Source organism: Ursus arctos, unplaced genomic scaffold (genome assembly GCF_023065955.2).
Source record: "Ursus arctos isolate Adak ecotype North America unplaced genomic scaffold, UrsArc2.0 scaffold_1, whole genome shotgun sequence".
In the NCBI taxonomy this organism is placed as follows: Eukaryota; Metazoa; Chordata; class Mammalia; order Carnivora; family Ursidae; genus Ursus; species Ursus arctos.
This window is the reverse complement of record NW_026622763.1, coordinates 53,028,656-53,053,813: the sequence shown is the minus strand read 5'-3', so window position 1 is coordinate 53,053,813 and position 25,158 is coordinate 53,028,656. Positions and strand designations below refer to the sequence as shown.

Here is a 25,158-nt window from a genome sequence, read left to right as displayed (position 1 = left end):
AGTTATTATCATCATCATCATCTGATAGAACCTGTTCCCTTAACAGAGACTTATCTAGTACTTCAGATTAAATAAAGTGAAGTTAATGTTTTACTATTTACAGTGTATTAATTGTAAGTTACATGGCATTTTTCTTATATATTTGTGATGTGGCTATAGAATGAGGTCTTCTATAAGGCATGTTAGAAAATCAGTTATTTCTAATTGTGTTTACATCTGTGTATGTATATCCTGTAAAAGGTTGTATTGTCTAGATTTGCTAGGATGAATAATCCTATTGTATAATCTCCAATTGGGTAGAAAAGCTTTGAAGATAATTTGGAAAACTGCTATAAAAAAACAGAAGGGAGTATTTAAAAAAGGTTAGTTGAGATGAAATTAAGGATTAATTTTAAATGGGGAGAAGGGAGCAGTGATAGAATAGCAATCCAGATCTGGGGAGATAGGGTTTGTGGGAAAGAGACTGCTCATGTACATATATATTGTTTATAATAGGTAAAGGAATAAAATTTGGTTTTATAACTATCCCCTCAAGTGTTAACTTTTGATTAAGCTAGCAAAGTTGTATTTATAAGAATCCGTGTCTGTAGTTGAAAACTATCTCCTTGAAAGAAAAATTGGAAAAAAAAAGACTTGGTAGCTCTGACATGTCCTTAGGAATCTGAATAGTTATGAATGTGAAAATCTAATTAAAATAATACATGCGATCTTGTAGGATTATCCTATAATTCTGTTTAGGTGATTTTTTTTTTTTATGGCAGGTGAAACTGATTAAAGGGAAAATGTAAAATAAACTTTAGAATCAAATGAAGTAATTTCATCAGGGCTTAAAAAATTGAAGGCAGAGAATATGAAAGCCTTTGATAAGACCAACAAAATCCTAATGATTTGCTATTGATAAAGGAGAATATCTCATTTTATCAACAGTACTGTAATTCCTATTTATTCAGTGTTAGTTATTTAAATTAAATATGCATATTCCAGACTTGATAAACCAGTTAAGAATGTATCTTAAATATTCTATTAGCTCTATTGATAAATAATTAGCCAGTTAGTCTTAGGAGGAAGCATTTAGCATTTTCTGGTAATATTTTTAATAGAAATCTAGGCCTGCCCTGAGTTATTAATGCTTAACTAATATTGATTATACAGATTACCGTTGGTGCCTTCATTAATTCCATGTCAGCTGTGTTTGTGTTACTTTTGCTATGCCTGCTCACTCCCTCACTTTTTATATGCTTTTAGCATGCTGCTGCATATTGCTGTTTATATATACTTGAATTAAATAGATTTATATTTTCTGGTTTTAACTGAATAACCTTCAGAGTGAACAAGTGGCTTTAATATCCATGTAAAGAAACCATGGATTGACTAGAAAGGAAAATGAAAGTTTCACTGAACAACAAGACAATGGCAGAGTAGTCACTTTCTATCTACTATTGATAACATTGAATCTTGTCCTAAATATTTTGTTGTGACATATTACCTAATATTGAGCTATCGTAATTAACAATACAGTTAAAATTGTTTATCTTCTATATGTATTTGAGTGTTTCACAATATTTTATAATCAGAGTGTATAATATTTATGGGGTGTTATATTCACAGCTTTACTAATAGTGCCGTACAGTCAGAAAGATTTGGAGACCGCTGGCTGGCTTTATCTTCCTAATACACAAAAGCAGCCAAACTCTTTAAAGTCAGCAGTGCTATTTAGTGGTGGCTATGCGAAGTTAGTTTAACCCTCACCACACTCCTGTACCCCAGGAGATTTTGCTTCTATCACATTCTTTCTCCTTTTTTGGTATTTCTGTACTTAAAGTGTATTAATAACATGTTCAACTGTATCATTCTCTCAATTTCGTGTTTGTCCATAGGCTATACAAGAAAATTAGTCTGTATAACCCTATTGCATGTGTGTGTGTCTGTCGTGTGTATTTCATCATTTAAAGTCCCTGTTTTCTCTCTTTTCCTTCAAGTCTTGCCCAGATACGTAATTTTTTTCATTTCTGTATCCCTTTGTTTTATTAGGGTAGGCCTTGAAAACAACCATAATCATGAGATAGTACTGTCATATATCAGGCCAGATGAAAAGGAAATTTAAACATTTTGAGGTTGAGAGTAAATATAATTTAAAAAAATAGTACTGTTTATAAAGTTCTTAAATGTGTATGCAAATCTGTTTGCATTGCTTAAATTCTTTTTGCATTTAAACTTGTTTTTCCTTACGTACCCAAAGTCATGTTTAAATGAGCATATTCATTTTTTGTATTGCTAGTGTATGTTATACATGTATTGCTACTAGACATGTAAATCTGCCTTTGTTGGCTAGCTTAGGAATTTCAGTGACATTTTTATAATGCTTGCTTTCCCAGCATAACTCTTGGGAAGTGTTGTATATACTTGTTTCCAATTCATCTTCCATTCTTTTGAATCTACTCTCGGCAGGGCTGTGTCCTAACTTCTTTACTGGAGCAGCTTTTGTCAAGGTCACCTGTGATTACCACATTTTTACATCCAAAAGTCATTTCTTAGTCTTCATTTTAGTTGACTTATCAAGCATTGACACTTCTGATTATGTTCTTCTTGAAATGATTGCTTCACTTGCTTTCTGAACACTAGTTTCCTCCTGTCTTCACTGGCTGGTTCTTTTTAATCTCATATTTGTTAACTTTGAAGTGCCCCAGAGTTTCCTCCTATCTGTACTCTATTCCAGGGCACTCTCAGTAACCAACTCTATATGCTGATGATGTCCAAATTTATAACTCAAAACTTTCATATCCAAAAATGGGCCCCTGATTGGCACCCCTCTCCCACAATCTTTTCTACTTCTAGTCTACCCTGTCTAAGTTAATGGCACAGGAAAAAACCCTTAGAATTGTCTTTAACTCCTTTCTTGTTTTCACACGTCACAAAAAACCCTGTTATTAAACCTGTTAGCAATGTCTTTGACTCTACCTACAAAATACTGACCAATCCTTACTATTTCCTCATTAACACCTTAGTTTTAGGCCACGATCATTTTTTGCTTTGGTAATTATATAGTAGTTTCCTAATTTAATTAGTCTCCCTACTTCTGCCTTTGCCTCCCAACAGTCTCTTAAGTGCAATAACTAGAGTGATCTTGAATCTATTTTAATAAAAATGTAATTTAAATTATATCACCCCTCTACTCTTAATCCCTTGGTGGCTTCCCTCACTCTGAAATGTAAAGTCCTTATAGTGGCCTGTGTAATACACAATGTGTAACATCATATATAATGTTATCTTCCGCATATTTTTACCTTTGTGATCTTATCACTTACTATACTTTATCCGAAGTCATTTCATTCTAGCCACACAGGCCCCCTTGCTTTTCCCTGAATACACCAAGCATACATCCAACTTTCTTTTCTTTCTGCCCAGAATACTTTCCTCCACCTTACCTGATCCTTTGCCTCTAGGCAGTTTTCTCTGACCACTCTAAAACGCCCAGTACCTCACTCCTTTTACTTCCTGCCTCTCTTTACCATTTTTTCCATACCACTTTATCACCTAGAATACTGTGTATGTACTTATTTGTTCTGTCTTCTTCCAACTAAAAAGGAAACTTGATAAAGGTATGAACTTAATTCTTGTTAACTGTTTTATCCTTAGAACCTACAACAGTGACTGGCACATTGTCATTCACATACTTACTGAGTGAATAACATATTTTAAACTTCAGTTTATGGACTTACTTTTTAGAGCACACTCATCTTAAGGGTTTTGTTTTGTTTTAAATTCCTATATTGGGGGAAGGTGTTAAAATTGATTATATAGGAACTAGAGATGAAGCCACAACAAAAGAAGTTGACTGACATAGCATTCCTAAGTAATCTTCTGTAGATTACTAAAAAAAAAAAAAAAAAAAAAATTAATTTAGAATAATACTTATATCAAAGTGTAATTGACTAAAAGTATATTGAGTATAAGTATATTGAATATACATTCAGAAAAATGTAAAATCATATGTGTATAATTTGATGAATTTCCATAAAATGAACACCTAGGAAAAATTACCACCCAGATCAAGAGAATAAGATATTACCAACAACTGAGCAATCTCCCTATACCCAGTCATTACCCCTCTTAAAGGTAGGCAGTCACCATTCAGTAGTTTTACCTGTTGTTTTGAGCTTTATATAAATGGAATTTCGAGGGAGAGAGAGAGAGAAAGAAAAAAAGCATGTGCACGTGAGCCTTTTTAAAATTGCGACATCCATTTCTGTTGCATATAGGCGGTTAATTTTCATTGTTTTAACATATTTCATTGTATGAATGAATATATCATGATTTATTTTCCATTCCAATACTAGTGGATATCGGAATTGTTTCATTTTAAGGTGAATTTCATACTTTTGGTGTCATGTGTATGCATTTCTGTTGTAGTAAAATTGCTTGAGATACAGGGTATATATAGGTTTAGTTTTAGAAGATGCAGTCAAAAGATTTTCCAAAGTTATACCAATTTACACACCCACCAGTAGTGTGGGAAAGTTTCAGTTCCACTACTTTGCCAGCAGTTGGCCTGGTCTGTTTTGAATTTTAACCGTTTGGTGGTATGTAGGATATCATTGTGATATTAATTTTTATTTTCCTGATACCTGATGATAATGGGTACCATTTTGTACTTGTGTGGACCATTTTAATGGATTATTATTTCCCCTTCTTCTGAGCCTTATAAATCATAGATTTCTAAGAATAGGTAGGAACCACATGTAGGACATTAATAGAGCACAGTAAAAAATATTTACCTGTCATCTACACTAAGATATTGAGGAAGATGTAACCTTGACCGCCTAGTACTGGAGACTTATTTTTAAGGTGTCTGTAATTAAATTGGTATGCAGTTAGCAAAGGGGAATTATTTTGGATTTATTGGATTAATTAATTTTATCATTAAGAGTCTAAAATACCCCATATTGTGTATGAGCAAGTGAAGTGATTAAAATTGGTATACCACTTGTTGGGCAACTAATCTATTATTTTTAGTGAGCACTTCGTGGTCCTGTCCCCATGAAATGACTCTTAATCTTATAAAAAAATCTTTATGTATTATTTGCAGATAGAAGGAGCATAGAGAAGTAGAGGGCAGAGTCTTTCCAGGTAGATTATTACCTATATTGGAAATTCCTCCTTAGGGAAGGTTTGTTCATTTAGTTAGATTGTATTTTCTGAGCACCTTGGAGTGAAGCATTCATTATCTAAAGGGATGTATGAGCCAATAAATATAACTCTGCCATAAGCATATATAAAGGAGATGACATTTTGAACTAGCCTTGAAGAATAAATGGAGGTTAGTTAGATAAAAACGGAAAGAACTAGAAAACAATCTAGGCAAGACACACACGAGAGTGACATTGAGAAAGGGCATATATTTTGAAAATGATGAGAATTTTAGTGTTTTTAATACTGAAGTTGGAAGAGGAGGTTGGGGCCAGATTGAGAACATTCTTGAATACCAAGTTAATGAGTTTGGTCTTTATACTGTAGAAAATAGAGAATTAGTATAAGTGTGTTTATCAGGAAAGTGATGCCATTAGATTTTTATTTAGGAAGAAAATTCTAGAAGCTGTGGAGAAGATGGCAAAAGAGGGAGATGAGAGGCTGGGAATGGACTGACAGGAGTCACCTAGAGTTGATAGTTTGAGCAATTAGGTGGCTTGTAATGCTGTAAACTAAGGGGGATGAAAGGAGAAAGTTTGGTAGGTGGATAAGATGTGTTCAATTTATATATTAAGTTTTATGTGCCTGTGTTATATTCAGATGCAGTAAGAAAGAAAACTAAACTGAATATTCGTGTCCATGACACATTGTTTAAACATATTTTGTAGGAGCAGGAATATGCTATAATATGCTCACCCCCTCAGTCAAGTTACGTTTCATTCTTGCCCTCTCATCAGTTGCTTTTTTTGTTACTCTTTATGTCTGTAAATCTTTTCTTCTCTTTAGACTCTTGATATTAGTATTTTGTCCTCCTTTTTATCTGCTGTCTTGCCACAATAATGTAAGATAATCAGCTTTAAAAACATCTGATAAAATTCCTCATTTTATGGCCTTCAAACTTACCCAAGCCTGGATATGTGATATCCATATATTTTGTATTTTATTTAACTCATAAAGCTAGTACACTATGCAATATTTGTGCAAGTACTTAAGTATTTTGTCATAGTGATGCAGACAGACACCTGATTATAAAGGAACAGAGGTCAGTACTCATTTATGTTGTGTATTTGGAGGAATTTTATACATAGTCTAATTCTTCATTCTTTCACTGAGGAAAGAGAAACCAATTTTCCCTTAATTTCTAGCCATCAGATTCTCTGGGTATGGAGTCTAGCACAGTTCATGGCACCTAGTAGCTAATTATTTACTGGACGAATGAATGTGCTTGTATCTTTTCTTACCTCCTGTAATAGAGGAAATTGTGGTGGTGCTCCATAAGTTAAACCTGTAAGTGCTGTGTCTCATCCCCTCCTCACATTTTAGGGATTTCAGTCCTGTGTTTTCAACCTATCTGTAATGGATATTTCTCATAAGTATTTAAATATGTTCAGGTTTTTCCTGTCTTTAAAAACAAAACACTCCTCCCCTTAATTCTCCTCTTTGGTCCCCTTAAGCTACTGCCATGTTTTTGTCTCTCAAACCAGACTTCTTGAAAAACTTATCTGTACATATTGTTAAACACTTTTTCACTTCTTGCCCATGTTCTTAGTTTAGTTTCTTCATTTATCTGCAATATTTGATGTCAACTACTTCTTTCTTTCTTGAAATACATTCTTTCCTTTCTTTGATGTAGCACATTTTCCTGGATACTAATTTTCTTTGCAGGTTTCTCCTCTTCTGCCTATTCCTTAAATGTTTATATTCCTCATAGGCTACTTTCTTTTCTAATCCTATTTATAGTTGTGGTGTAATCTCACCTAATTCTTTGGATGGACTCCATCACTGTATATATACTGAGAATTTTTTTTTTTAAGATTTGTATATTTATTTTAGAGAGAGTGTGTGTGCACAAGCGGGGGGAGCGGCAGAGGGAGAGAGGGAAAGAGAATCTCAAGCAGACCCCTGCTGAGCGTGGAGCCTGATGCAGGACTCTGTTTCACAACCCTGAGATCATGACCTGTGCCAAAACCAAGAGTTAGATGCTCAACTGACTGAGCCACCCACCGCCCCTATGCTGGTAATTTCTGTATTGCTATAACTTGCCTCTTTTTTTGAGCTCCAGAGCTGTAGGTCCAGCTTCTTTACTTTTATGTCTCATGAACAGTTCAGACTCCATCGTCTTGTACCTTGAACTCATTAATTGTCCTTCTTTACCTATACTTGGACCTTCTCCAGTATTCCTGTCCTAGTGAATGGTACCACTAATACCCTGTTGCCCAGGCTATACTCCCCTTTCTTCCTACTTTTCTCCTTGATTCTTAGTTGTGGTTATTCTGATCAAATAAACTCGTTTTAAACTGTTTGAGTCATTTTTCTTGATTGTTGGCTATATATTCTAGTTTTCATTAGTTAAAATTCAGGAGTTACTTGGCACATTTGATTTTTAAAGGCTATTTTTGCCCTAATTATTAGTGACTGATATAGATCTAAAACAATAAGTTTCTGTTAAGATTTTTAGTTTACATAAATCAAAAATCTGCAAGAATTTGTTTTTACCAAAGATGGTTATATTCAGTTTTGTTCCAAATCCTGTATTGTTTCTTTAAAAAAGTTTCCTGAGATGAAAAAACCTCTTAGTTTCAGATAGAAAATGATACTGTAACATTATCAGTATAAATAAAAATGATTGGCTCTGCTGAGAAAATGACCTAACTTGCTGCCAGTGTCCGCTCTTCCTTACCATTGCATCCCCATTTTGTTACCTAGTCTGGTTTGTAATAAAACTTGAAAATAGAAACTGTCTCATATTTCTGTACCTTCTTCCACAGTGATGTTATGGTCATTATAGGTATTTTAGTAATGTTTGACTTAATTAAAAGCTTAAATTTGTGAGTAACAGGTTCAAGTGAATGACCCCTTCTTTTGCATTTACATGGTACCTAGAGATAGGGATGATTAATTGATACAGGTTATGAAAAAGAGCATTAGATTTTGTTCTAATCTGAATCGACTGTTGAATTTATTGACTAGTTGAACAATATATAATTGAAGTTTCAGAATTGATTCAGCTTGCTCAAAAGAATTACTTGTTTTTCTTAATCTTTTAAAAAGCAAGCTCTCATGCTGGCTTTATTCCCTTTTTTGGCTGAATTCTTTGATATTTAGAATAAAATAGAAATAGTTTTAAAAGATAAGTCACAATAAGGACCAATGGTTATATTCTACAAACATGAGTTTTGACTTTTACATAGTATTCACTTAAAGAGGCTCAGATCTCATGCTTTTTGGGCCAGTGGACTGCTTCTCACCTGTATTTGCTTTTTTCTTTAGATATTAGGATCAAGGAAGAGGAACCTGATCCTGAAGAGTGGCAGCTCAGTGGCGATTCTACATTGAATACCAATGATCTAACACACTTAAGAGTACAGGTGGTAGATGAAGAAGGGGACCAACAACATCAAGAAGGAAAAAGACTTCGGAGGGTAGCTTGCACCTGTCCCAACTGTAAAGAAGGTGGTGGGAGGTATGCACACATGAAACATTCTCTCTCTCTCTCTTTTTTTTTTAAGGTGCTAATATCATCACCCTAATATTTGAAATACTGCATGCTGTATCAATTATGGGAAATTATTCATTACATGATCATTTTGTGTGTATGTCTGTATGAGTGTGGCAGAAAAAGTTAGAGAACAAAATATATAAGATAGAATTTTCACATCTAAACGCCTTTTTTAAAACTAAAGTTACTTGATTTGCCTTAAAAAAAATGTAGCAGATGCCATTTAATAGGCCTATTTGTAAATCAGCAATGAGATTTGCCTAAATACAGATAAAGTTGATTTTTAGCTTGAGAATAGCAGTTATATAAAAATAAGTTCAGAAATAGTTGATAAGCATAAACATTTTCTAAACATTTTCTATTTTCAACAGAAATGAATAATAAGCCTAATGATGGAATTTTTTTAAAAAGTGGAACTGTAGTATTTCAGTTCAGTGCTTTAAAAAAAATAAAAGTTTAGACAGAATAGCATGACAGGAAAAACTAAAAACAGATCACTGATTATATTAAATGTGGATGGATTAAGCTTAATAATTAAGAACTTAAAACTCAGATCATATTTAAAAAACAAAATCCAGCCTTATGTTGACTATAAGGGACTTCTCAAATAAATTGGCACAGGAATGTTGAAGATAAAGGGATGGAAAAAGATATATCAGGCAAATGTTAACAAGAAAACTTGGATAGCAGTGTTACTATTAGGCAATGAAGGATTAAGGTGAGAATCATCAAATGGATAAAAAGGGGTAAGTTTCCTAATAATAGAAAAATTTCACCATAACTTTGAAATACATAGAGCAGAAACTGAAAGAATGCTATAGAGACAGAGATCAAATCCCCAGTTGTAGCGAAAAGCCTTAACACATCTCTCTCAGAAACAGTTTAAATAGACTAAATATCCTATTAATTCAGTTAATGAACTTGAAGTAGCCTTTCTATCTGCCTTTGAGTTGGCGCTATTAGTTGATTTGCATATTGACCAGTCCATTCGCAGTGATGGTAATAATGACTAATAACTGCTAACGTTGAGAGTTTTAGACAGTCTCATAAGTGAGGCACAGAGAGGTTGAATGACTTTGGGATTTGGACCCAGCATCTTACTCCAGAGCCTAACCACTGTACTGTACTTTACCGCCTCACAAGTGAATTTGCTTCTGCATCTGATCCTTAGGTGTTTGTGTTTACTGGTAATTATTTTAATTGTTTGAAATATTATTTACTCTTTGAAATGTTTTGATCAGTTTAAATAAATAAATGTGGAGTTTTGGTTAGGCAATAACTTTTCTGAAATTTACTCTCATTTTTAGGATAACTTTAAAGATAAATTGTTCATGAAAGTCAAATCTAATTGAGGGTCAGAGTCTGGTCTATGTTTTACTTATTCATTTTCTTGAAAATGAAAATCCTTCAGATCGGTTTTTATTAAACTAAAACATGCTCATAAAAATCAGAAATGCCGAATAATATTAAAAGAATACCAAACTTTTATACCACATCAAGATAACCATTATAACATTTTTGTATATATTCTTCCACACTTTACATATCTTTTGAAGTGAAATCATCTTATTCTTACTGTTTTATGTGTCTGCTCTTATTTTGAAAATTTTTGTGACCATATTTCCAAGTTTATATAGAGTCTACATCAATTTTTTAATGGCTGTTCTGTTACTGTATGGGTGCATAAGAATTTAACATCTTTTTTGTGAGTTTATTATTGTCATTCCAATCCTTACACATATATTTTTGCACATTTGCCTGATTACTTCATCAGTGTAAGGTGGCGGAAATGAAATTGTTGGATCAAAGGGAATTGTCTGCTTTTCTGTCTGTATCAAGTTATACTCCTACCAGTGGTGTATGAAAGTATCTGCTTTCCTACACCCTTGCCAACAGTGGATTTCACTTTTTTTTAATACCTTTTAAAGTCTGACAGATGAAAAATAATTCCTCATTATTGTTTCATTTAGTATTTTTTGTTACATTGTGAGATTCATTTTTTGGTTTGTTATTTTACCATTTTAAAATTTGTGAATTATTTGTCTTGTGAATCTGTTAACAGTTTGTGTGTTTAACTGTCATATATGCAGATATTTTTTCCTAGTTTTAAATTGTCTTTCGTCAGTGGTTTGCATAATGCATTGTGAACACAAGTAAGAGTTCCATCACTTAAAAGTTTGCAAACTTTGTTTTATGCACAAAATTTTTAGTTGGTCAGTCTTTATGAAATAACCTTATAAGGAGACTTTTATTTTTTTCTAGAACTTCTGTGAGTTTTTTTTTTTAACTTACTTATTCTAAGCAATCACAATTGAAGTTCTTAAGAAAAAACTGTGTTTCTTAGAGCTCATTTGAACAAACTTCACCTAACATGCATGATAGGCACAATTGTATTATTGACAGTTGCTGCATCTAAGTAATAAAAGCATAGCATATAGTAAATCCAGAACATTCCAAAGTGTTCTGCAAAGGTGAAATAAGCAGTACTTTAAAAATTTTAGAATATTGGCCTTTTGTCCTCAGCCATATTCTATATATATATATATATATTCTATATATATACATATATATGTATAGATTTTTGTATACATGTGTATGTATATATATGCATGTATAAAGTGGCATCTTTAGAGAACAAAATTGGATTACCTTGAGCAAGGTGTAAAATATATTTTATATTTATAGTATAAAAATATATAAAGTATAATTAAATACTTAAAAATTGTATTCATCTGGGCATTTAACCAATATTTATTAAGCAGAACCAGCTTCAGAAACTTTTTACTCTAGTGGGAGAGACAAATAATTTTAATAAAGTAAATTCTGAAGGCATTATTGTCATGTGGGTTTTGTGTGGATTAAACATCTCCCCATATTTAAAAAATTTTCTTCTCTGTCAGCATTTCACTTGGTGTCTCATTTCTCCCATCCCAAGTAAAAGAAAGTACTTGAGGTACTTAACTTTTCCTAATTCCCATACTGAGAATTAGCTTTATTCTGTGTCACTCTGTCTTGGCGTTGTTAAATTATCGAGAACAAGTTTAGGCAGTCAGGAATAGAAACGTAAAACTGTTTGCTTTTTCTGGGTTGTATAATAAGTATTAGTGGTCTGATTATGTAAATCAAGAAGAAAACTTATGGCCAAATCTTTTATTAACTTTCTATTTGTTGAGAAAGTCAGTCCTCTTCCTTCATATCACATACCATAAATCCATATCTAGCATATCTAGATTTTATCTTCAATAAAATTTCCTTTTTAAATAGAAACTTGGACCCGGGTATTAGGCCTTTCCCTTACATGACATATATATGTGTGCATCCCTGCCCCCCCCTTTTTTTCTTAGATGCCTATTCCATTTTCAAATAGTATTTCTTGTTTTCTTATAATTCAATTGAAAATATCTTTCCCGGGCATTTTGGTTCTTCAAGAACCCAGATTCATTACTGTAATTTGTTAAAATCTTGTGCTTTGTTAGTGCTCTCAAGGTAAATTTTGCTAAGTTAGTAAAATAGCACTTTTGAGTTTTTAAAAGCACATCAATTCACTCGCGTGGTATGCTTAGTATAGAGGCAAGAAGTCATAAGTACAAGAGTGAACTGATTTGGGTTCTCTGTGAAATTGCTATGGTGAACACAATATGTAAAATTTGTTTGTACACCAATAATCACAAACATTGCTCTTTTTCTTAGGGCTGTTTAAGAATAAAATAAATTTTAAAAGCTAAATTAAATGGAAATATTGGCTTTGGTTAATACTTTGGCATTACAGGTGAGCCAGAAAAACCTGTTTCACTCAACTCAGCTCTTGGAGAAGAGTTGTAGAAATTGGGGGTGGACTGGAGCAGAAACTAGAATTGTGTTAGATTATGACGTCCTTGCCCTTAAGACAACAGCATGACTCCTCCTTGTCTTTACTTATGCTATTCCTCTGCCTGGAATGCCTTCCCTCCTTTCTATCTAAATCCTACCCACCTCTTCCACGAAGCCTTCTCTTACTACTGGAGCCCACATTGATGTCTCCCTGTTCAGAACACCTATGGCATCTAACAGCCAGCACTGCACCGTTTAGCACTGTTTGTCCTATGGCAATTTCACATGCTACTGAGTGTGAGTACATTAAAATATAAATGTGGGGAAATATGCATTTTTCCAGTAAAATTTGAAAAATGATAGGTATAATATATAAAGGAGGATTTGCAGGCTTATGGAAGGTTTATAGGCTATGCCTAGACTGTGAGATTGGGGGAGGAGGGGAAGTTGGGGGTCTTAAATGTACCTTTTTTTTTTTAATCTCAGAGAAACATTGCAAAGTTTATATGGTTTTGATAGTGAGTCTAAAATGTCATGTTTTTTATAAACTCATTTATTTTTATTCAGTAACTAGCCTTATTTTTAAGAGGTTGGGTAATAACATTTTCTATAGTGTTTAATACTTACTTGAATATCAGTTCTGGAATCAAAAAAGTTTTCTTCTTGCTTAGGCCGAAATACTTGTGTTCATTCATGTAATAAGTACATATCCCCCAAACTTTATTTTTGGTATCAAATACTAAAATATAACAAATGTCAAATTTTGTACTGTGGAGAACTGTATTTTTATTATATCACTGATGTATAATTTGGGGTATCTTTGCATGGTTAATATGAAGGGAACTTTTAATTGTAAAGATAATTTTGATTGATATTTATTTCATATAGTGCTAAGGGAGCTGAGACAATAGCTTTGTCTAGATTTTTTCCTTTGATTTTTCTCCAAGTCAGTGTATACTCAGGTTGTGGCTATACAAATATATGAATAAATATGCTTAAGTCAGGTTAAAGTCTGCCTAAGGTGCTTTATCTGTTTTTTTAATTGTACCTGTAATTAGTTGTGCAGTCATTTCTTGGTTTTTATTTAATTTTTAAATTAGCTAACATCATGACTTTGAATAGACCAGTTAGTTTCTTATACAGCTAACTTAATGCCTATGCATCAAATTTGTGAATGGTTCTGACAGAATAATAAATAGTTTTATTTATACATTCTTTATGAAATGTCCTTTTAAATTATGTAATTCTTGAGCATATTTACATTTGGACAGCAATCACATTAATTCTGAAGTAAAATTAATATGTAATACTTATATGTTTGAGACATATAAATTTTTATTTAAATTGATTTTAAATGGCCTTGATTTCTGATCTCATGGCGATAATGTCTTCTATTTGAAATTCAACACGGGAATATATGATATAAATGGCAATGTTTATTTGAATATTTTCATATAAGTATATATTATTCTTTGTGTGTTTTTTAGAGGTACCAATCTTGGGAAAAAGAAGCAACACATTTGTCATATACCGGGATGTGGTAAAGTCTATGGGAAGACCTCACATCTGAGAGCTCATCTGCGTTGGCATTCTGGGGAGCGCCCTTTTGTTTGTAACTGGATGTTCTGTGGTAAAAGATTTACTCGAAGTGATGAATTACAGAGGCACAGAAGAACACATACAGGTTACTAACATTTACTTTTAACGGACAAAAGTGAATTATAGGGCTACATACTACCTTGAAGTTTTTGTTGTTGTTTTTTTTTTAAGCATACCTTACTGATCTGGATCTTTTAAAGTATGACCAGTTCCATCCAGTTTTTATCTTCAGCAACACCAATTTAAAAACCGTAATTCCGGGCCCCTGGGTGAGGTGGCTCATTTGTTAAGCATCTGCCTTCCGTTCAGGTCATGATCCCAGAGTCCTGGGATCAAGCCCTGTATTGGGCTCCCTGCTCAGCAGGGAGGCTCCTTCTCCTTCTTGTTCTGCCTTCTCCTTCTTGTTCTTTATTATAAATAAATAAAATCTTTAAAAAAAGAAGAAGAAGAAAGAAAAGAAAAAGAAACAGTAATTCCAAATAAGCCAAATATGGCTTGCCTTGTAAAATAACATTTTATTTTATGCGGACTTTGGTTAGCTTTTTTCCCCCCCTTTTTTAGTTACCTTTTTTGTTTTATTTTAACATTGTTGAATGTCTTAAGCCACATTTATGCTATTCTTGTTTATTATGTTAACATTTTAAAGATTTATTTTATGTATTTCTTTTAGAGAGAGAATATGGGGGGGAGGGGCAGAGGGAGACGGGGGAGAGCATCTTAAGCAGACTCCTCACTGAGCACGGAGCCAGACGTGGGCTCAGCGTAGAGCCAGATGCGGGGCGATCTCACGACCTGAAATCATGACCTGAGCCAAAACCAAGAGTTGGCCACATAACTGGCTGCACCACGCAGGCGCCCCCATGTTAACACTTTAAATTAGTTGTCTCCTTTTACTCTTGACCTTTCTTCTTATTCTTCCTCAATACTACAATAAAGAATAATTCCTTTTTTTCTGATGAATTCAAGCATTTCACCTTTTCTCACTTTAATATCTGTGAGGTAAGCAAAAAACTTTGCATTGAGGAATAACCAAGGTGTTATTGATGGAAAGACTCTCTTTGATTTAATTGTTTTTACAAGGTATTGTGTGATTCTATGGAATGAGCCTAGGAATGACCCAAACTAAATCTAACTTAATATATTTTAGAGATAGCTTTCTCCTGCTACCATTTAATGGTCAAGGTGTTCATCAGTCTGTGCTCAACACTGAAGAATTTAAAAATATATATCTACAGTAGTCACTAGAGGGCTTAGAAGGAAGAAGTGTGGTGAAATGAAAGACAGTGTTGGTTTTGAAGTCTCCTCGATCTGGATTCAAATCCAGGTTCTCTGTTAGATTAGGCAAATAAGCTGTCTCTGACTCTGCTTTCACACCTTCTACGTTGTCTTTAAATATATAAAATAACCTGTGAAGTGTGTAGTAGTATACATATTACATATTCTGCTTGTTTTATTTTTTGTCTCACTTGTTAGGTAGGTAGATGAGCTTATTAAACTGTTTGAACCTACAACAAACAATGTAAGAAAGTAGATAAAGTACGCTCAGAGGGAGAGATCGTTGTCGCTTGGGATAGTAGATAGTAAGGCATTGTTGAGCAGTGGGCTGGGATAGTAGACTTTAAGATGGCCTGATAACAGAATTTTCCTCCGTGAAATTTGATCAGCAGGATATAAAAAGGAATAATGTAAAAGGAAAAAAAGGTCTGATCAAATAAATGTGGGAAACACTTGGTTTGTTTAACCAGCAGTGACCAAGGGTCACTACAAGTACCTTCAAGGCACAAGGTACCTCTTAGGGCCTTTAATTGAACATTAACAAGACTTCATCTCTCAGTGGGGAGATGTAGTATGTGTGGCATTTCCCAGCCTCCTCTTATTGTTGTGCCGTTTTCCGTGGAGCATCTCTCAGGATTAATTCCATGAGAAACTTTGGGAAATACTTTCCCAGAAGAATAGAACAGTATGTGAATAGAAAAGGTGAGAGACTATTTGCCATGAGTGAAGATGAGATCTGTATAGTACATTTCTGTTAATAAGTAGGATTGAGCCACATAGAGGTCCTTTTAAGTTCGGCAGTGGAGAATTTAAACTATTTAGTTATCTGCAAGTTACTCTTACATTCCCATACCACTTAGTAAAATGGTGGAATTTTACACTGTGATACATTTTGGTATTTGAAGATTTGTCTGGCATCGATTTATTGGATTGGAGAGGGAATGACCTAAGGTTCATCAGAGCATAGATGAGGCATGAAGTCTGGTGAGGTGCTGCTTGGGGTGGAGGTGTTGGAATGAGATAGGTGAGAATTTTGAACGATATTAATTAAGAAAATACAAGATCTGTTTATTGATTGATTTCTCTCTGGATTCCCTTTAGATTGGCCTTTTGCTTTATCTTCCAGTAATTCTGTTACATAGTAGGTCTTTGACATTAAATAGACTTTCAGTCTGTCTTTTGTATTTAAAAAACATATTTTATTCATGCTGGGAGATTTAGGCATCAGGATCTTAAGTTTAGTATCATGATATATGAGGCTTGCTCTTGACATTCCAACTAAAATCAAGCCCTCTAGCCATCTCTTTACTCCTGGGATTACTTAGTCTTAATGGACCTCAAGCTTGTGTTTTTGCTTTAATCTAGAAGTACTCTGCATAGTTACTTGAATTCACATTTAAGAGTTGAAGGTTTAGTATCATGGATATGACATGTTAATAATATCTTAAATATAGCTTAAAACTCTACTCTTTAAAGAAGTATGTTACAGAGGGTCATTTTTTAGCTGCATGGTATTTTGTAACATGTTTCAAAACAAACTGTTGGCATAGTTGAAATGTTAAAGTCTCATCTTAGTATCAGTCTAGAATGTTTGAAAATCGCTTTTCTTTGAAAAGTAAAGATGACCGATTTATTTTGAGGAAAAATAACTCTAGGAGAGAAATTTTGCAAGGGCAGCTCATGAAACTAATACAGTTTTAGTTGAACTCTGCTTCCTGTCCCTCACTGTCAGTTAGGTTGGCTTTCTTTCTCAGCAAATGATCAGTCTATTAATGTTGAGTTTAAAAAATTGAGTAACAATTTTTTTTTAACAGGTGAGAAGAAATTTGTTTGTCCAGAATGTTCAAAACGCTTTATGAGAAGTGACCACCTTGCCAAACATATTAAAACACATCAGAATAAAAAAGGTATTCACTCTAGCAGTACAGTGCTGGCATCTGTGGAAGCTGCACGAGATGATACTTTGATTACTGCAGGAGGAACAACACTTATCCTTGCAAATATTCAACAAGGTTCTGTTTCAGGGATAGGAACTGTTAATACTTCCACCACCAGCAATCAAGATATCCTTACCAACACTGAAATACCTTTACAGCTTGTCACAGTTTCTGGAAATGAGACAATGGAGTAAATATTACACAAATACTTATTCATTGTGGTTATTTTTATACAGTAGTGAGAAGAATATTGTTCCTAAGTTCTTAGATATCTTTTTATTGATGTGCAAAAATTTTTGGATTGACAGTAACTTGGTTATACATGACACTGAAATGCCTTACTTTGTATGATATTCCATAGTATATTAAAAATGGTAAAATTGCATGGGTTTTGTAGGTACTTTTGGAATCTAGAAGAAATGAAATTTTACCAAGTTATATAAAGAGAAAATTGAATTTAACAATGCGAATGGTAGTCTAACCAAATGCATCAATCCTGTGTGGTTTAGTGTAAAAATGAGAACATGTTGGTATTTATCTATTGTAAGATAAAAAAAAGTTGGTGGGTGAAAGAAATCATGTTATGATAAAAAAAAATTTTTGTAATTTTCTTGATGACTGGAATTTTTATTATGCATAACTGACAAATCAAGTTTCCAAGCAAATGTTACATAGTGTAGGCTTTACTTAGCTTATCAATTTGTCATTTTGAAGCTAATTATTTTAATTAGGTTAACTATGTACAATATTTTAAGCATTACTCTTGTAAGATTTTGAAAACTACATTTTAACATGGAACTCTAGGGATAGTCACCTTTTAAATCCTGTTGAAAAGCCATGTTTAAGATTTAATTTGCCAAAATAATGTCTTGTTAATATTCTTTCAATAACGAAGTTGGGCAATATAACCAATGTTTAAAAAAAAAAGTTTAAAATGTATAGGTCGAGGCATTTGGGTGGTAAGAAAATGTTACAGTGAATTATCCCTTTTCTTGAATATTGGAGGACCAAAAAAATAAGGTGTATTGCGTCTTAGCAGTGATTTTTTTTATCCAATCTTGTTTCCAAAAACCATATGTCTGCCAGGGCCTTAAAAGCCATCATGTAAATTACCAGTAAAGTATAACATATGCAAACATAACAAAATCACTTCCATAGTGACGATACTCCAACCATATGGATATTAGTCATAGAAAACTAGAGGTTTATGATATTTTTTTAAGTCTTTTTTTTTTTTTTTTGTCTAGGTAGTCAGTCTGCACTTAAATATCAACCATTTTCCTTTTTTGCTTCTTCCCTTTAAATTTATATGTATCCAGTACATTTAATTGAGAAATGTATGTTTTTTATTATGCTGTATTTTCTTTTTATTTTTTAATTATTGTTTATATTTTCAATTATTAAAAAAATGTACAAAATAAAGTTTCATTGCTGGTCTTGTAAGAGCTATACAATTTTCCTAAATGTATACCTATAACTGCAGCAGTTCACCTATTTCAAAAATTTGGAATTCTGTTCATTTGTTATTCTTAAGACCACCTCAAATTTAAAGGCTACCTTATTGTACGTTTAAAGTGTATTATAACAGTGTGGTAGTTAATAAAACACTATTTTTTTTCTTTTGAGTTTGTTGTATTCCTATGCATTTAAAATATTTGCAGTGGTATGGGGTAAGAAAAATCCGTGTGGTTTATTTTCTTCATCTTAGCCTTTTGTTCACAGTTTCTTGATTTCAGACGCTGAAATTGTGAGCAGGTATGTTTACTTGGAAGGGTAGAGGCACTAGAAGGTTACTGATTTTTCACCTGAGAATGAACTAATTATTAAATAAGACTTTTGAAGAAAATCTTTTAACTCTTAAGTCCACATTGATTGATGTTAATTGTAATAATGTTATTTTGCAAACCTTGGTTTTTGCTTCCCTTGTTAAAGCAGTGCAGAATAGTTTGATTTATTAAAAACTTGAATTTACATGAAGATTCTTGAAAACCGTAACATGTTTTGGTAAACCATGGCAAGAGTTATTTGAAAGTTATGTTTCGGGTTTGTGGATGTCTAATGATAAAAGCAGAGTGAGGAAGGAAGAAGTTAACGACTATATTTTAGATATTTTAAAATTAAAAGTCCAGTTACTTTCCATATGTGTACAGTGGGGGTAAAGATTAAGATTTCCGTTGTCTGTTTTCCAGGCCCAGTCTGACACTATCAGTAATATCTTTAAATGCATAGGACAACTGTAGATACACATAAAAACACAGGCAAAGTTTTCCTAAATATGAGACTTAAGCTTGTGATGTGCAATAGGAAGTATTGCTTGAATTATAGAAACTAATGGAATGTACAATTATTTTGAAGTTACAAGGATTAGAATTTGAATCTTTAAACTCCTTCAGATAATTTTTAGAATTTTTTTCATTATTTTGAGGATGTGTGAAGAGGATTATGTGAGAGGGTTGCTCACTTGAGCAAAATACCCATTAAGTCAGGAGATTAAAAATCTTTTTAGAGTGTGATAGTAGAGATGTTTTTAAATAATATTGAAATTTTACAGTAAGTTTATAGAGTGTTTTTGATCCATGAGTTTCCAGGCATATTTTATCAGTTCTTAGAGCATGAATACAATGAAGAAAGTAAGTAGTCCTGAAAATTATTTAAATAAGTAAATTTTTGGATCTTAAAGAGTGCCCACTAGGAATATGTCCATGAGCTTTGAATCTTTGCCTCACCAAAAAATCCGTTTTCACCCTCAGCCTAGGTGATTTCAAATATTTCTATTTTTGTATTTAAAAATGCTGAATATATTGATGATATATTGATTTTTTCTAGTTATAGAAGCTTAGTATTGAGTATATTAGTGCAAGTATACTCTTTAATAGGTGTTTCATCAATTGCTTTATTTTCATGAAGGCTAGAGTGCATATCCAGTGTATTTACATGCAGATAATTCCTGTTTATCAGAACATACTCATCTAGTAGGATGTCTGTACTTTGTATACCTTAATTTAAAGAAAATCTCACTTAAGAAAATTTTATTTTCTGTATCTTGAGACTTACTGACTTTGACAAGTAATTCAGTTAACCAAAAAGCACATAAAGCTTTAAAGGAATACACCTATTGCATAGGGGCGCCTGGGTGGCTCAGTCGTTAAGCGTCTGCCTTCAGCTCAGGGTGTGATCCCGGTGTTCTGGGATCGAGCCCCACGTCAGGCTCTTCTGCTGGGAGCCTGCTTCTTCCTCTCCCGCTTCCCCTGCTTGTGTTCCCTCTCTCACTGGCTGTCCCTATCTCTGTCAAATAAATAAAAAAAATCTTAAAAAAAAAAAAAAGGAATACACCTATTGCAAAAAGTCAGGTGCCTTGTAAGTGGGCAAAATAGTGAAAATGCTTAAGATATTTCAAAGTAGTGAAATGCTTAAATAGTAAAAATACATGTACGCATAAGTTGAAGGCATGTCAAACATACTTCATAAAAATAGTGCTTAGCCAGTATTGTTACATCAGAAAATGCTGGGAGCATTTAAAAATGTCCACAGGTCTTGCTGCATTCTTGACCAACTAACCCTGCATTTCTGGGGATGGAGAATATGTATGTGTCTATGTATGTATGTATGTGTAATCACTCCTTAAGTGGCTCTGATAAATGCTCCTGGATTAGAATCACTTAAATAGAGCAAGCATCTTAGTATCTTAATAGTTCAAATCCTAATACTACTCTCATCCCCAAGTTTTTGTTTTATTAAAAATCTTGTATTCAATTTTGTTTGAAGTTTGTGATTATTATTACTAATAACATTTGGCTTTAAAATATGTAAGTTGATATGTTGGTCGTGCTATCCTATCAGACAATTTGGTTCTTAAGTTGGTAAGAATTGTTTTCAATGTAAAAGAACTATTTGTTTCACTAAATAGTATGTTTAAAACTTTTTGTCATAAATGAGTAGTAAGTCTTTTTGTTGTCTGGTAATGAGCACAAAACAACTTGGTTGATATCTTGGGAACAAGATTTGGCATTTTAGTGAGATCACCTCCTCTAGTGTTGGAGACACAAAGATACTGATTTGGTCCTTTGGACAGATTTGTATATAATCAAATAGATTGTGGTAAATATATACTAGCGGCAGATGCAAAGTGCTCCTAGAAATATGGAGGAGGGAAAATTCTGCATGAAGAAATCTGGGAAAGTCAGAGGAAATGGCATCAGCAAAGGTGCAGTGTAGTTTGTTGTGGATGATTAGGGGCGTTTGTGAGAGTTGGAGGAGGGTGGTCAAATTGCAGAGGAGGTCAGAATTTAATCTTTACCAGTGTTCGGAACCCTAGGTCTTAGAGAATGCACATTAGTTCTCATTCAAATCCAGGTGGTTCACACACTGCATGGGGATTATTTGAACTAAAGTCTGAACCTTGGAACACGGTCATACTTACAGAAATGGGGGAGAAAGAGGAGTCATCAAGGAGGCTATCAGAAACCATAGTGTCACGATGGTGATGGACATTAAATGCAGCAGAGAGGTTAAGTTGGATGAAAAGCCAGAAAAGGCTATTGGTTTTGGCAATAAGGAGTTGCTTGCTGATCTTTGTAAGCAGTTGAGAGTATTTGGGTAAAAGACTGATTGAGAGCACAGGAGAAGAGGCTTTGGGGACAAGTACAGCATATTCTGTTAAATTTGGTGGTAAAGAGCAGAAGGGCAGATGCTGAGTCAGGAAAGAAAATTGTTCAAGTTTCTCATAAAAGTGGTACATTTTTTTTTTTTTTAAAGATTTTATTTATTTATTTGACAGAGATAGAGACAGCCAGCGAGAGAGGGAACACAAGCAGGGGGAGTGGGAGAGGAAGAAGCAGGCTCATAGTGGAAGAGCCTGACGTGGGGCTCGATCCCGTAACGCCGGGATCACGCCCTGAGCCGAAGGCAGACGCTTAACCGCTGTGCCACCCAGGCGCCCCAAAGTGGTACATTTTTATATTGATAAATATTAAGAGTAAAAATTTAAGTGACCTCTAAGCTGGGGTTGAAAATTTTAAAGAGCTGTATATGTCATCATGTATTCTTACCATTTCATTGCTGTATATTTAAATGCAGTTTTTTGGTGTTAAAAGTGCTGAATGGAGGTCTCTGTTTCCTTCAGCCTTTCCCGACTCCCCAACTTTTAACTCCCTTCTTTTCTAAATCCATATTGATGTGTGAAAACAGATGGGTTTCCTACCATCTTAAAACCTAATTTTTATCATCCATAAAAGGGTTAACTAACAATGGTATCCCTCATAGGACTGTTGTGAGGATTAAAATGTAAGCATTTAATACAGTGTCTCTGGCTTATAGCAGCAACTCATTTTTTTCTCCCTCTACATCTGTTATTAACTCTGAAGACTTCGTTTTCTTAGTAAGAGGGCCAGTGTTTGAGGGTTTCCATTGTTTGACTATGGTTCGTGCATTGATTTCCTCCAGAAAGGGGTTTTTTTAAATAAAAAAAAAAAAATGTGAAAAGAGAACTACAGAATCTAAATTGTTGGTGGACAATGTGTCAAGTGACTGCCCCATCAGAAAGGTGGAATTAAGAAGCAAAGAATGAAGCACAGAAAAGTCGTCTTAAGGAAATTACACCCTGATGTAGAATTCTATCCCTCTTTCAACATTCTGGGAACCAGCCAAAGAATCTTTGGTTCATTTTGATTGAATTTAGCATTCAGTGGTTCCAACCTTAAGAAATGCAGCTTATTTCTCCAAGAAAAGCCGAAGCCTCCAGTAGACAACAGAACTAAAGGAAATGTTACAGTAGATAACTTCAAGGATATCTGCCCAACTTCTGTGCCATTTTCTGAGGATTACTTCTGCCACCTTCAGAGAGGAGCTATTTAGAGGATTGGACAAGGGGTGGACATCTGGTCAAATTTGAGTCAAATAGGTGAGTTCTGAGAATTTGGAATTGGAAAACTGATGTCCTGGGAGGCTGCATTTGGAACATGGATGTGAAGCAGAAAGAGGATAAAGCAAAGATGAGAGATCATACAACTCTGGAAGAAAAAGATGATGAGAACAGCTGCCTTGATTGCTGATAATTGCAGTTTTTGTTCCAATGTTTTGTGCCTGTCTGCATTGCCTGCTTCTGAGTTCCATGAGCTACCCTTAAAACTGTACAGAGACTCCCCCACTTCCACCTTTAGTTCTTAAGTTGCGACACTGTTACTTGCTACCAAATGCCAACTAAAACATCTGCGATACAATTCCTTCTTGCATACGATACGGTGGTCTGAAATAGTTGATGACTTGGTCCTGTAGAAAATACCACAAAAAATCATCGTAGTGCCAGATGAGTCAGGTTTAGATGAGGGAGAACTTAGTATAGAGCCTGAGTGAGTCAGAAAGGGTGAACCTTGAAGGGCCAGTAAAATGTACCCAAGGGAACTGATTAAAAGGCCTGAAAGTCTGTCTGCACTCTGAGGACTCTTATGAAAGGGCTGTGTATTTGGGGTTAAGGAATACTGGTTTTCTTGCCGATGCCAGCTCTATTGTTAATGTCCCACACCATATGTTCTTCCATTTATATTTTCATTATACAGATTCAGGTTCGGTTTGGGCCTCACTTTTAATTGTGTGTACCCAATTACCGAGTGTTCCTTACACCCTGGTCCCTTAAAAATCTTCAGTTAGTTGCATCTTTCCCATTTTTACTCTTGGTAAATTTCTGTGGCTTTTTCATCTTGAATCATTTAATAAAGGTGAAACTTCACATTGTAACACGGTGCACAGATTTTGGACTTAGACATTCCTGGGTTTATGTCCTGGCTCTGCTGCTTACTAGCTGTGTGACCTTGGACTCTATCAGTCCATTCCCAGCCTCAGCTTTCTAATCGTAAAATGATAGTAGCACTATCTTCATAAGGGTGATGGAGGAGATGAAATAAGTTACCGCATGTAAACCACTTCTCACAGTGCCTGATGCATAGCTAAGTATTAAGTAAATGTAAGCCTTGGAGGAATCAATACTCTTCCTACACTTGGAAATAATTATCTGCATCTTGTATTAATGTGTGTATCCACTTTGATCTAGTTAGTTGTCTGTCAGCAAACATTAACAAAATTGCTATTATTTGTATTGTGCCTTTTTATTATGAAGCATTTCAGACATACAGAAAAAAATATGGAAAACAATATAAATGAATACCCATGCTAACCACCATCCAGCTTTTAGTCTTAATATTTAACACACGTTTGTTTCTTTTAAAAAAGTTATAGCTGCAGTGAAATCTATACAGCCCTGTCTCATTCCATTTCTTTCCCGTTACCCACAGAGGTAACTGCTACTGTCAGTTTTTATGTTTATCAGAATGATACCACGAATGGTTTTATATGCATATATATATATATATATATATATATGCATATATAGGATTATCTTTATGTTTTTGAAGCTTTACATAAAATGGTATCATACTGTAGATTAACCTTATGAGACTTGTTTTTTCACTAATGTTGAGATGTATCCATGCGAACACCTGTTCTCTAAAGTATTCATTTAAAATGCTATCGTTCATTGAATAAGTATATCACAGTTTCTCCATTTTCTTGTTGATGGAAGTTTTAGTTATTTTAAGTTTTTCACTATAAACAATGCAATGAAATACTTGACATGTTTCCTTGTGCATGTGTGTGTTTGAGGTATGTATCATGAACTTCAATCACTGTTCAATAGAAAATGCTTATCTTCAAGTTTATCGGTATCGCCAAATTGATCTGTACAGTGTACATACCAAATTACAGTTCTCCTGGCCGTGTATAGGAGTTCACATTTTCCCATACCCTCTCTAATCGTTGGCCTTGGCCCATATTTTTTCCAATGAAAAACAATGCAATTTT

The 25,158-nt window shown here is 34.0% G+C and overlaps 1 protein-coding gene across 2 annotated transcripts in view; it reads left to right on the top strand.

Moving 5' to 3' along the window:
- Positions 1-18,932, top strand: part of SP3 (Sp3 transcription factor) — a 54,937-nt gene extending 36,005 nt beyond the window's left edge. For both annotated transcript variants that reach the window (XM_026492538.4, XM_044381473.3), the window contains exons 5-7: positions 8,458-8,650; positions 13,984-14,180; positions 17,185-18,932. In XM_026492538.4, coding sequence (XP_026348323.1) covers positions 8,458-8,650; positions 13,984-14,180; positions 17,185-17,501 — 707 coding nt within the window. In that variant the 3' untranslated portion in view covers positions 17,502-18,932. The remainder of the gene's footprint in view (positions 1-8,457; positions 8,651-13,983; positions 14,181-17,184) is intronic.
- Positions 18,933-25,158: the final 6,226 nt, after the last annotated feature.